At 33.2% G+C, this 15,000-nt stretch overlaps 1 protein-coding gene across 1 annotated transcript in view; it reads right to left on the reverse strand.

Moving 5' to 3' along the window:
* The window catches only part of LOC136831368 (orexin/Hypocretin receptor type 1-like), a 166,276-nt gene that overhangs the window by 73,390 nt on the left and 77,886 nt on the right, over nt 1-15,000 (reverse strand). Inside the window, 2 exon segments of the mRNA XM_067091694.1 lie at nt 14,120-14,396; nt 14,671-14,992. Coding sequence (XP_066947795.1) covers nt 14,120-14,396; nt 14,671-14,789 — 396 coding nt within the window. The 5' untranslated portion in view covers nt 14,790-14,992.

Here is a 15,000-nt window from a genome sequence, read left to right on the forward strand (position 1 = left end):
GTATGTGTATTCACGCGCTCGTGCTCGCACACACACGCGCGTGCACATATATACGTCTACACACACATACATACACACACACACACACACACACACACACACACACATATATATATATATATATATATATATATATATATATATATATATATATATATATATATATATATATATATATATATATATATATATATATGTGTGTGTGTGTGTGTGTGTGTGTGTGTGTGTGTGTGTGTGTGTGTGTGTGTGTGTGTGTATGCAGTCGATATGAAATAATGTGAGCAAGATGAAAAGATAACTCCTAAATTCGAACAAATATTGAGTTTATATTGAAAGGTGTCATACGTGGGTTGTTCGGAGTTGAAACTGTTTGAATAGTTATGGTCCTCAGCCATATATACAATAAACCAAGCTATTGCAGCAAGTGTATATAACACGCTACTCGATAAAAGCAGCGTCGCACTCTGCGTTTCCATAAACCCGTTCCTGTTTTTATCTGAAGGAGGAAAGCGTAGGAGGAACAATACAGATTGCCGAAAGTAGAGCGGGTGTGGAATCAAGGCTTTTTGTGCGAGGTCCATCACCCTGAAAGGCTTAACACCGAAAAGTCTTCTTCTTTCCTCTTTTATCTAATATTTCTGTCTTTGAGGGACACTGGGAAGGGCTTGGCGCCAACACGGCACATCGTCACCAAGACAGTCAGTCTGTCGCCCGCTGGCAAAAAGCTCTCTTCTTGAATTCCCGGTAGTCATCCCGCCCTTCCAAAGAATCTCTTTGCACAACGACTAAGTCTTGTGTAAAGCAGTTTATATGTTTATTATGTGAAAGGTAAAAGTCTACAAGGTAATTACAGTGACGATGAGGGAATTCGTTAACAAAGGAGCCCCTTTGAATTTTCTATTCTCCATCTACATACAGTTAAACTCCAACGCCGTCATTGGGAATTCCGTTTCAGTTAAGGATTATTATTGCTTGTTAGTTTAAATGTTAAGAATTTTAAAATGTTGAAGTTATTCAGAGATTTGATTGATACAGTACATTAATAAGTCTGTGGTAGCTAGGTCAAAAGCTGCTCAAGTTTTCTCATAAATGCTGAACATCGATGGGAATGTCGACGATATTATGAAGCTCGCTTGGGAACGAGATAGTTTTCAGACTTTGATATTGGAGTTGATAGCTTAGAAGCATTTATTATTATTATATATATATATATATATATATATATATATATATATATATATATATATATATATATATATATATATATATATATATATATATATATATATATATATATATATATATATATATATATATATAAACACACACACACAGTTGTGTGTGTGTTTTGTATTGATAGTGAATGATAAGTAAAAGGAAATTTGAACCTAAAAATCAAAGACTCCCGAATGGAAAAAGAAAAATATACATGTGCAAGTTTTCATTACGAGAAAAATATTCTCTCTACTTCAGTAAATTTCAGTAATATACTCGTAAGAGAGAGAGAGAGAGAGAGAGAGAGAGAGAGAGAGAGAGAGAAGAGAGAGAGAGAGAGAGAGAGAGAGAGAGTGGGTGCGTTGGAGAGTGAGAAAGAGGTTGGATCACGTGCGTGGACTGACAATATTGTATTGTTTATTGAGGCGTCAGAGCGTTATAAATTAGATCCCGCTTCAAGGGAAAGGGAGACACGAGTAAGTAGATACTTTATCATATACGAAATAGCTATAATATCCAACGTTGATAATAAAATCGTTTGGGCGAAGACTGGAAGGTAAAAGTAAATCAAAATCCAGGCCTCTTTTTCCTATAAAAATAGAATATAGGAATCATGAAAAAATTACGCTCACTGGGTGGTGAATGTTTCCTCATTGTCAAAATTTCTTGTGAAAAAATGAAATGATAATTCGTGTAATGTTCCTATCGGTGATACTTACTCTTATGTATGGTAGTTATTAGATCTCAAAATTTTACTGGAACGGTCCTAAGTATATAACTTTTCAGTCCAGGAAATTAAAGTAGATACTTGGAATGACTATTGCGCACGCACACATATATATATATACATACACACACACACACATATATATATGTGTGTGTGTGTATATATATATATATATATATATATATATATATATATATATATATATATATATATATATATATATATATATAGTTGCATTCTTCTCAATCACGAGGATAAAATATCTCGATGTACTCCACAATGAAAACGAAGGAGAAATCAGAAGAAAAAGGAAATAGAGTTATTAATTTGTCCCAACAGTTTCGCCTTCCATCAGGCCTCTTCTGGGGAACTTTCTTGGCTAATCAGTTTAAGAAAATCATATACCGGACATATGTTTACATTTGACTTCAAGACTTACATAAAACATAAACAAGTAAAAATGGTTAACGGTGCTTACAACTGTTACAGGATAATATAAAATATATAAATTGTCTAGTACATAGTTCGTCCAACAGAAAAGCTTAACAATCTAATGAGGCTAAATAGGTAATTGAGTGAATACCTAAGTTAGCATATTACATAATTTGTACTGGTTTTTCTTGATTTGTAGAAAGAGCGAGTCTGTCTTGAATAAGCCTATACTGCCTTAAAGTTATTGTTTTCACTATATTGAATACATACCGTTTCTATTAGATTTCTTTCTATAAAATTATTGTTTCTGAACAAGTTCTTGCTTGAGACCACTGAATAGGATAAAAACATTCTCTATCATGTTTACTAATGGCGCTGTTTCTTTGATTAGTAGCGATATTATACTTATGTTGTGCAATTCGCTTCTCAACAGTTTTTGCTGATTGTCCAATATAAAATTTATTGCAACCACAAGGAATTTTGTTTACTACCCCGTTGTCGTATATAGGGCTGTTTCTTATTAAAGTTCTGCCAATGGTATTGCGATAGAAAACACAACAGTCATATTTAACAATTTACGTGGGTGGATAATATGATCGAAGGCTGGCATATTGCTATTAAAATTCCTATTTCCGCTAGTGCAATAAAAAGATTTTGTGGCTAGCGAGAAACACTCATCTATATCATGTTAAGTAAAATTGTGCTTAAGACCTAATCCATACATATAATCTATCTCGTCGTCAAAAAATTCAGGGCTGACTAGAAGAAGAGCTCTAAAAAACAGATCTTATTTCTGACGGCTTTACTTGTTTATTGTGGAAAGATCTCTCACTGATAAAGAGATTGTTTTTGCTACCTTTTCGGTGTACTTTAAATTTTAAAGTATTGTTATTAGATCTAATGACTAGAACATCCAAGAAAGCTATACTCTTATTTTCTTCCTTCTCTACAGTAAATTGGGTCGAGGGTACTAGCCCATTCAAATGTGTTAATGTGAGATCTATGTCCAAGTGAATTTTCCAAATACTAAATATATCGTCAACAAAACGGAACCAAAGTATATTGTCGGGTAAAATGGAATTAGCCAGCCTACTCTCGTAAAATTCCATGCCAATGTTAGAAAGAACAGCTGGAAGGCTGTTCGCCATCTGCATACCAAATTTCTGTCTACAATATTTACCACTAAAAACAAAGCAAGTATCTACTACGCAAAGTCTAATTAACTGTAAAATTACATTAACTGGTAGAGTAAAAACATAATTATCTAGTTCACATTTCAAAAAATCCAGAACATCATTAGCTGGTACACAAGTGAACAAGCTAGTTACATCGAAACTAACCATAATTTCATCGTCCGTAAGCTTACATTTTTGCAGTTTATTAACAAAATCCACAGAATTTATGATTTGGGACTTGGAAATTGTGGCAACTACCGGCTGTAACAATGAGACAAGGAATCTAGACAAAGGATATGTGACACTACCAACTGTACTGATTATAGGTCTCATAGGATAATTGGGTTTATGGGTCTTTACATTACCGTACAAATAAAGTAGACTTGCATTATATGAACGAAACCTGCCAATTATATCGTGAATGGCAGGTTTCGTTCATATAATGCAATTCTACCCTACTTGTACGGTAACGTAAAGACCCATAAACCCAATTATCCTATGAGACCTATAGTCAGTACAGATTATATACATGGATTAGGCTCTTAAGCACAATTTTACTTAACATGATATAGATGAGCGTTTCTCGCTAGCCAAAAAATCTTTTTATTGCACTAGCGGAAATAGGAATTTTAATAGCAATACAATGTGTTTGCCATACATGCCAGCCTTCGATCATATTATCCACCCACTTAAATTGTTAAATGTAGTCGACTGTTGTGGTTTCTATCGCAATACCATTGGCAGAACTTTAATAAGAAACAGCCCTATATACGACAACGGGGTAGTAAACAAAATTCCTTGTGGTTGCAATAAATTTTATATTGGACAATCAGCAAAAATTGTTGAGAAGCGAATTGCACAACATAAGTATAATATCGCTACTGATCAAAGAAAAAGTGCCATTAGTAAACATGCTAGAGAATGTTTTTATCCTATTCAGTGGTCTCAAGCAAGAACTTGTTCAGAAACAATAATTTTATAGAAAGAAATCTAATAGAAATTGTATGTATTCAATATAGTGAAAACAATAACTTTAAGGCAGTATAGGCTTATTCAAGACAGTCTCGCTCTTTCTACAAATCAAGAAAAACCAGTACAAATTATGTAATATACTAACTTAGGTATTCACTCAATTACCTATTTAGCCTCATTAGACTGTTAAGCTTTTCTGTTGGACGAACTATGTACTAGACAATTTATATATTTTATATCATCCTGTAACAGTTGTAAGCACCGTTAACCATTTTTACTTGTTTATGTTTTATGTAAGTCTTGAAGTCAAATGTAAACATATGTCCGGTATATGATTTTCTTAAACTGATTAGTCAAGAAAGTTCCCCGGAAGAGGCCTGATGGAAGGCGAAACTGTTGGGATAAATTAAGAACTCTATTTTCTTTTTCCTCTCTGGTTTTTCTTCCTTTCATCGTTTATATATTATATATATATATATATATATATATATATATATATATATATATATATATATATATATATATATATATATATATATATATATATATATATATGTATATATATATATGTATATATATATATATATATATATATATATATATATATATATATATATATATATATATATATATATATATATATATATATATATATATATATATATATATCCTGATGTAATGAATTGTAAGAATTGTTATATTTTTACAAGCGCCAAGAGTTTTAGCCCCATTCCTTTTTTTTTTTTATAACGCTCTCTCTCAGAAAGAGAAGGGATCCCATCAATCACACCAAGTAGCTAATATTTTTCCCTTGCTAGTGTAGACTGATCGTTTGTTTTGGTTACATAATCTGGCGGTGTAACGATTACAACATCAGTTCCAAGACTGGAAGCAATGAACGAATTCTTGGTTTCAGGTTCATGATGTATTCTACCCAGTATCTATTGAAATCCTGTTAGGATGGTAAATAACTCTCCTATCGTACCTAACGAACTTTCAGCCCATGCGCAGTAGCTTGGGTCATAATAAATGGCCTATTAAAAACACGCCGGGGTCGCTCACAATGACATCAACCACCGTCATACTCCGGATCCTTTAAGTAAGTAAGTATAGCTTAGTTTTACCAGACCACTGAGCTGATTAACAGCTCTCCTAGGGCTGGCCCGAAGGATTACACTTATTTTACGTGGCTAAGAACCAATTGGTTACTTAGCAACGGGACCTACAGCTTATTGTGGAATCCGAACCACATTATAGCGAGAAATGAATTTCTATCACCAGAAATAAATTCCTCTAACTCTTTAGGATCCTTTAAGAGATTAGTATTCGAATGAGAAATCTCTTCAGAAGGGTTTAACCATCTGGTGCCTTTTGCTCACCCTCGCCTTGAGTCTGGAATTTACGGTCAGAGATATCCATTATCAATCCCATTTGCCAAATTATGACTCGAGAAAAGAGGATTGAGAAGGAGATGAAGGAGAAAACTAGTTCTTTCACAGGAAGAGAAAAAGAGATGAGCCCTGTATCAAGAGAGTATGGAATAGCGAGAATAACATCGTGAGTAAAGTAGCAGAATATGTAAACACCATCAAGAAGAGAGGGGAAAAACAGCATGCGTAGATGGCTAGGGTATTTACAAAAAATAATCACACGTAAAATGTAAGTAATAGTTAGACAATATGTGGAAGAGAAGTATGCCTGTTGCCCTGCGATAAATCAGTATCTACGGTAGCTTATTTCTGCGAAGTTAGTGTCCAGAAGCAGAGTGAATTTCACAAGGAAGCAAATATCAAAAGATCTTTAAATCCGTTTCATAATTTCTCTTTACTTTCTTCCTCAGTGACGCAAGTAGCAAAACTGTTCATTTTAGCTGTCTGATATTAAGCTTTTTGAATGGTAAAGCCTACCTCCAAGAGAATATTGGGTGACGTTAACACTTGATAACCATTTTACTTTTTTTTTCTTAAAGTTTTTATTGTGGGTAGTTAGAGGTGGTTAGGATACCGGGGTAGGCAGGGACATACGGAATATTCAAAAGCGTTAATCTATGAAGTGAATACATTATCATTTCAGGAGGTAGGAAAACAAGTGGTTTTCTGTAGCATTAGTAAAATTTAAATACTCATGTAACAGATGTGCAGAACTCTTATATTATTACTGAACAATTTAATTTCAAAATAATATTTGGAAATGCTATTACCATTATTGCTGGTATTATTATCATTTTTGGTTCATCCGATGATAGCTTCAAGGAGAAAATTGAGTAGTTTCATTAAAATACCGTGATTCCTGTGTATTGTTGTTAATGGTTTTTAATTAGTATCTGTCACCCTTTTTCAGGCTAAATGGGAAATAATATGAGCGCATGTATATAGAAATTTACATATATAGTGTACATGGATAAATACAGTAAAGGTTTAATTCCCGGCAAAAGAAAATTAAGATGCCTCACAAGAAATCGCTTCGTGCCTGCTAAAAGAGTAAGCATACGAAGGTGAATTGCGTAAGAATATAAAATTTGAGGATGTTTGTGAAAACAAATTAAGCAATGTTAATCCACGAAAATATGGATTAGCATATACAACAAGAGAAATTCTGTCAAATCCTTAGCCACTAAATCGAGCTTTGATAACTTAGGATTTGATTTGGTGTTAAAATCTACACAACACGCAACACAGTTCATACTTTAAACTATGTTTGAAGTGTAATTTCTACTGGGAAGGATTCAATGAGATGTGGTTACTTTGAAATTATACTAATCAAACCATAGAAAAGAACTGACTGACATAGTATAGAAACCTATAGTAAAACCGTTTATTGCAATATTCAACCAATCAAAGAATCTAAGGACATTTTAAAATTATACTAAACAATTTATCAAAGATTCAAATATTTTTTTTTGACAAATCATAGGAGAAATACTGTTAATATATTGGACACTATGATTAGATTTTAAAATCTCTTGCCTCAGCATGAAAAAAAACATTAGTTCGTTAACCCTCTGTATTCGTTAAACACTCTCAATCGTAATTTTCCACTGCCTGCCACTTCTAAACTTTGAGAATGATGTTCATAGATTTTAGATTTTTAAAGACCGACTACTCTTCCCAATTAGAGCAGAAAACCTGATACCGTGAAGTCTATAGAAGTTACCCGCCCAGAACAGATTGGATTTAGAAACTCTTCAAGTTGTTTACGAGAAGTTAACTTTAATTAGGAATAACTCAAAAATAGTACAGCTAAAGTCCCCGTGCTCACCCACTTACCCTTTCTCTATAACCCAGGCTGCTTCAGGGTTCCCAGTGGGAGCTTACTAGTCCATTTCTGTAGAATACGTTATCTTAATACGATACTAAAATCATGATAGTTTATTTTGCTGCTGAATAATGGTGGTAGTTGTTAATCCTAAAGAAGTTGATGCACAAATGTGTTAGGTACAACTGAATAAATTTTTTTAGCCCAGTAAAAATTTAGTAACAGCCGAAATAGCCAAGAATGACTAATGTTACTGGTGAGAAAATTACGGAAGCCATTGTCTTTTCTGGTGAGTCATGTCGATCTAAGGCCAGATGATAGTGCAGGGTTGAATGAAGAGAGAGAGAGAGAGAGAGAGAGAGAGAGAGAGAGAGAGAGAGAGAGAGAGAGAGAGAGAGTGAAACTTTGAACAAGATTTCGTTGTCGAAACGCCAAACCCGAAAGGATTGATTGAAAGAAGATATGATCTGGGTGCTCTTTTCGACTATTAAGTTCTTGTGTGTGTGTGTGAGAGAGACAGAGAGAGAGAGAGAGAGAGAGAGAGAGAGAGAGAGAGAGAGTCAAAAATTAATCAAAACTTTATCAAAACTATGAAATTATATTTCAATATTTCCAGTTAAAACTTCGAAATCTTTTTCTTAGATTGGTTGGTGGGATCATTCTCTATTTATCTAGATAGAAATGGAAGACTATGATGATGAGGCAACAGTAAAAATAACGTATTTTCTTGAAGATGAGAAAAATGGAAAGCCGTTATGTGGCTTAGGGAAGAATGTAAGACTGGCGGATTAGCAAACTAATGTCTGTGTGTAGCCCAGTTCGATAGAAGAAAACAAATTATGCAATGGGATAGGGAGGGAAAAAAGTGAAGTTTGAACCTAAAGAAATCTCAGGCAAAAAAAGTTTGGAGATAGACAGACAGAGAGGCAATGGCCACGTTAAGTTAGGGCCTAAGAAACTTACAAAGCGAAAGGTAAAGTTTTCGGAAGGGAATGTTTTTCAGTTCTTGACAGTGTAGACTTTGTGAGTGAGTCGTACTTACGACAGCTTGAAACTTCAGGAAACAGACTAACATGACACTCCATTTACATGATGAAAGCGGCGTAGGCCATTGAGTTGCTTTTCTTTAGGCCTTGTTCTTTATATAACACAGCCTTTCCGAAAAATATACACTTCACTTCACATGATACACTCACACACACACACACACACACATATATAATATATATATATATATATATATATATATATATATATATATATATATATATATATATATATATATATATGTATTTATGTAATTCATATATATATATGTATATATATATATATATATATATATATATATATATATATATATATATATATATATATATATATATATATATATACATACACATACATACATGTATAACTGAATCAAATGGGCATATGGAACATGATGAATGTATAAAGGCAAATGCCACGAAGGGAAAAGTTAAACAAGAGAGTGGTTGCTAGGCCTTTCGACTCATGGTCCTTTACTTAGCAGACTGATGAGAAATATAAAGTAAGATTACAAATAAAAGCTCGTATAATTGACAGATGACATGCAGATATCCCTGAGGATGGGGATTATTAAGGAGCAGATGCACCTAGAATCCAACACAGTTGAAGAATTAGTGGACTTACCAAACCAAAGGTAAATATTTGAGAGGTCTTATAAAAGATTAGTCACAACTGGCTCGGAAGCAGGGAGATGTCAATTAAAGGATTATACAAGGGAAGAGACTGACCACCAAAAAGACCTTGGAACGAATAAACTGATTATATATGTTTATAAAAGTACAACTTAATATATTCTCCTTTTGGTAAATAATAAAAAAAAAATTGCAGAATGAAGACTTACAAAAAAATATTAAACATACGAATACAGAGAAAATGTATATAAGGTAACTAATTAGTAATGAAGTCAGTGATTTTATCTTTAAGATCATTTTTTAACATTCTACTAATACAGGGGTCCAAATAATACATGCCAGGGCCAAGGTAAAATTACAGCTGGAAGTAAGCTGTATAGTAGCAGATTCTAAATTATTTCGTGAAGAGAAATCTTTCGATCTGGCAATCACTGAACTTTCAGTTCAGTTTATCCTGTGAGAGTTTTCACTTAGATGAATGAATATTGCATTGGATGTTTGCCCAGTTTTGACAAAACACTTATACTGTTTAATTCTCACTCCTAAATCCTTACTGGATTGACTTATATAAAAAGAAGAGCAGTCCAAGCATGGAATATTATATATTATGTTGTTGCTTTCCTTAGGGCTATTTTTTTATTAACATACCTTTTAGTGTGTTATTATAGGAAAAGACCAGGTTGACATTAAAAGATTTTAACAAAGTCTGTATGGTTTCAAAACTGCTAAAATAAGGCAAGCTAAGAATGTTCATAGGGGTTTATTTCTCAATGTTACTTTCGCCATAAAACTTTTTGAGAGCTTTATTATAGCAAATATCTAGTAGGTGAAGGATAACACAAATCTGTACCTATTTTTCTTATGTATTCAACTTCTTGATCCAAATACTGGGGACTGACAATGTTCAATGTTCATAAAAACATAGAAGAAAAAGTGGATATTTTGATATTAAGGTGGTGGCCTGGATAAAAATACTGAATTTACATTGAAATGGTTCTTTATTTATTAAAACATCTATTCAATGAATTCAGTGCCATGATGTTAAAACGCCACATATCAGCCGCAAAGCAAGAAGAGAAGGAAAAATTTAAAGAATTATAAAAAGCTAGAATTTCATTCAATCATTCTATTTCGGTTGATTGGAAGGACTTGCTGCCACAAGAAATTTACGGAAAACTTTGTAGGACTATAGATGGCCTAACAAGGAAATTGGATAGAAAACTAAAATATCTTATTGATAGCATTAACTGGACGTAATGATTGTGTTGTAAACTTGTCAAGTAAACAAGTAAGTGCAAATGTTGTGAGTGCACTCGGATGTGGTTTATCCTTCTTTATGTCGAGCAGACGCTCTGCTTTAACGATTGTATCGTCCCTACGTAAATTTTAAAAATATTGTGATCTTCCTCAAAATCATGTTGACATAATTAAAGGTATTCTTTATGGAGCTGCCAATGTCAGTCATGAAAGTAATTTCGCTGGTCACTTTAAGAAAAGTTTGATCGACCGTAAAAAAGACAATACAATCCACATCAGAAAAGTTGATAAGTCGAATAGTAATGTAATTTTAACTTAAAGCTGACTTTTTGGAAAATCTATTTTACCTTATCATTTGATGATACGACTTAAAAAACTAACAAAAATCCACCGCGATTTCATAACTTTTGTTTTTTTATTGTGAGCGAGCAGCTAAAAGATAAAAAACTATCCTGTCAGTAAAATTTTGTCCCCGTATGTTACTGGCAAAAGGTTAGAAAATCCATGCAAAACAATAAATTTCGCCCTTATTATCAGTTCTCACTGGCTACATCATTTATTAATACTCTCAAATGTATTCAAAGCTTTTGTACCCGTTACTTGATTATTTTTGTTTTATATACATATTTTCATGGGAATTTTAGTTGATATGTTATAATAATCATTTTAGAGCCCATTATTAGGATAAATATTTTAGGTTGTTTTTTACAAAAACATGCTTTAATTGCTGTATGAAAACATTTTCATTGTGTTCATTAACACTAAATCCATTATGAATTACCTCAACTTTTGTGGTTGTCATCTAAATGACAAACATACTATAATGATTTTTGCATATGTAATAGGCGAATAAATTTCCTTTAAAATGAGGTGATTCAACAGAAATCGTTTGGCTGGTTTTTTTTATAAGCGTTTTCATAGTTGGCAAACTTTAAATGCGTTTTATAATTTTTAAAAAACGGCGCTTGGCACCTTATTACACTGCGCCACTCATTTGTACTCCATTAAAGTATATATATATATATATATATATATATATATATATATATATATATATATGTGTGTATATATATATATATATGTGTGTGTGTGTGTGTGTGTGTGTGTGTTGACAATATTTTAGCTGTTTTGCTGGCTTGTGTTGATGTAAATGATTTAATGTGTAATTTGAATAACCAGGTACCATCCATTAAATTTACTTGAGAGATAGAAAAGACAACTGCCTCCTTTTCTTAGATGTTTTAATAAACAGAAAAACATTTCAATGCAAATTCAGTATTTACAGTAAACCAACCAACAACTTAACTTACTGTATGTCCATTTTTATTCAGGCCACCACCTTAACATCAAAATATCCACTTTTTCTTTTATTTTTACGAGCATTGTGCATTGTCAGTCCCCAGTGTTTGGATCAAGAAGTTGAATACATAAGAAAAATAGGGATAAGTGTATGTTATCCTTCACATTTAATAGATATTTGCTATAATAAAGCCCCCCAAAAGTTTTAAAGAGTAAGTATCATGGAGAAAGAAACCCTAAGAACATTCTTATCTTTCCATGTTTTAGTGGTTTTGAAACTATAAAATCATTGTTAAAGTCCTTTAATGTCAACCTGGTTTTTTCCTATAATAACAAATTAAAAACAATGTTAATAAAAAAGATAGCCCTCAGGAAGGCAACAACATATATAAAATTCCGTGCTCGGACTGCTCTTCATTTTGTGTAGGTCAATCCAGTAAGGATTTAGAAGTGAGAATTAAACAGTATAAGTATTCTATCAAAACTGGGCAAACATCCAATGCAATATTCATTCATCCAAGTGAAAACTCTCAGTTTAGTAATTGCCGGATTGAAAGATGTCTCTTCAACAAATCTTTTAGAATCAGCTATTATACTGCTTACTTCTAACTGTAATTTTAACCTTAGGCCTAGCATGTATTATTTGGACCCCAGTATTAGTAAAATGTTCAAGAATGACTTTAAAGATAAAATCACTGAATCACTGATTAGTTACTTTATATGTTTTTTTTATGTAAATATGTCTAATAATTTTTTGAAAATTTCATTTTGTTAAATTTTTTTATTATTTACCAAAAGAAGAATATATTAAGTTGTTGTACTTTTATGTTTATAAAAGTAGCCTACAACAACTTAATATATTCTCTTTTTGGTGAATAATAACAAATTTTGCAAAATGAATATTTTCAAAAAAATATTAAACATACGAATGCATAGGACCTATATATAAAGTAATTAATAATAATTAATTCAGTGATTTTATCTTTAAGGTCATTCTTGAACATTTTGCTATTACAGGGGTCCAAATAATACATGCCAGGGCTAAGGTTAAAATCACAGCTGGAAGTAAGCTGTATAATAACAGATTCTAAACGATTACGTGAAGAGAACTCTTTCGATCTGGCAATCACTGAACTTTCAGTCCAGTTTATCATGTGGAGTTTTCACTTAGATGAATGAATATTGCATTGGATGTTTGCCCAGTTTTGACCGAATACTAATCAGCTTATTTCAAGCTCACTTTCGGTTGTCAGTCTCTTCCCCTGTATAATCCTGTAATTGACTCCTCTCTGCCTCCGAGCCAGTTGTGCCTAATCTTTAGTAAAACCTCTCAAATATTTACCTTTGTTTTTAGGTCTACTAATGTTTCAACTGTGTTGGGTTCCAGGTGCTTCTGTTCCTTAATAATCCCCATCCTCAGGGATATCTGTATGTCATATGTCAATTTTGCGAGCTTTATTGTAACCTTACTTTTATATTTCTCATCAGTCTGTCAAGTAAAGGACCATGAGTCGAAAGGTCTAACAACCACTCCGTTGTTTCACGCTTCCCTTCGTGGCCTATATATTTGCCTTTATATATATATATATATATATATATATATATATATATATATATATATATATATATATATATATATATATATATATATATATATATATATATATATATATATATATATAATTCTTATATAATTATATATACCTGTTATATATACTTTAAGATTTTCGTTATTTCAACAATTAGTAGAAACTTGTATTTATCGTTATGTCAAAATCAGTCTGGGGAAAAAAACTTGTACGCGGTCACGAATTTTGTATTGAAATAACCTAATATCTTCAAGGATATAAGAAATATACAAATAAGAAATGATTCTTTCTAAGTTGGAAACAGTTATCAGTTACTCGAGTTAATTTTATTCAGCACCAATAAGATTTCGAATCAAGTATTTATTTAATTGAAGAACAATGTACGTGCTTCACAACCTTGTGACCTGAGTTTGTTCAGGTGACATACGTTAAATCAAAATTCTGAATTCAAGTGACATTCACACCCAGTTCTCTTAACTAGAGTTATTTCTCCCCTTTCAGTCTCCTCTTCTCCCTTACCTGCAACATGGGCACGAAGTAGCAAAGGAAGCTCCCGAATATCCAGTTCTGGAGGAGCAGGATGGCCAGCGACAGGGGAAGGAGCAGCATGCTCATGATCAAGTTGCACACGCCCAGATTCATGAGGTAGGTGCAGACGGGCTCTCTGTAGCGGCGCCTCCGTATGAGGTGGGTCACCATGGCCATGTTCCCGACGGTGCCCGCGACCACCAGGACGCCGTACAGAAGTAGGAATAGTGGGTATATCTTCTGGAAGGCTGGGCGCAGCTGCGGTTGTCTAATGGCAGGAATAGGAAATACATAACTTAATTTGGTTTGAGGGGCAATACCGCTGTCATCACACCGTATTTTAATATTCATTTCATCTTTTCCATGGAAATTAATTTAGAGAGAGAGAGAGAGAGAGAGAGAGAGAATTGTTTTAACCTACAGAGGCCCTCTATTCATTGTTCTACAGCAATCTTCTTTCTCTTCATACCCACATCTGCGACTAACAGCAATCGCCTAATCTTAAGCGGTATACAGAGAGAGTAAATGATGAAGAGGCTTACCTGAAATCGACGGTTTCATTGGGAAAGCTTTCGATGTTTCTTATAATCTGGCTCAAAAGTTTATCCGGTAGAGCATGAAGTTCAGGAGTGTCTAGGGACCTGCTGAAAGCGACTGTCATTTGTTTAACGCTGAACAGGTTTCAAAGGGATAACTCGTTCGTTCTTAGTCCAAGAAGGAAAGAATACGGGAGGTCCAAACTCAAAACATTCCTTGAATTTCCTATGCCCGAACGTTGAAACAGCAGTTTATCATAAAGTCTTCAACTGGTCAACTCTTTTTCTATTCCTTTTCATATGCGTTAGTTGCCTGTCCTTATTCAACCTGCGAAT

Source organism: Macrobrachium rosenbergii, chromosome 48 (genome assembly GCF_040412425.1).
Source record: "Macrobrachium rosenbergii isolate ZJJX-2024 chromosome 48, ASM4041242v1, whole genome shotgun sequence".
Classification (NCBI taxonomy): Eukaryota; Metazoa; Arthropoda; class Malacostraca; order Decapoda; family Palaemonidae; genus Macrobrachium; species Macrobrachium rosenbergii.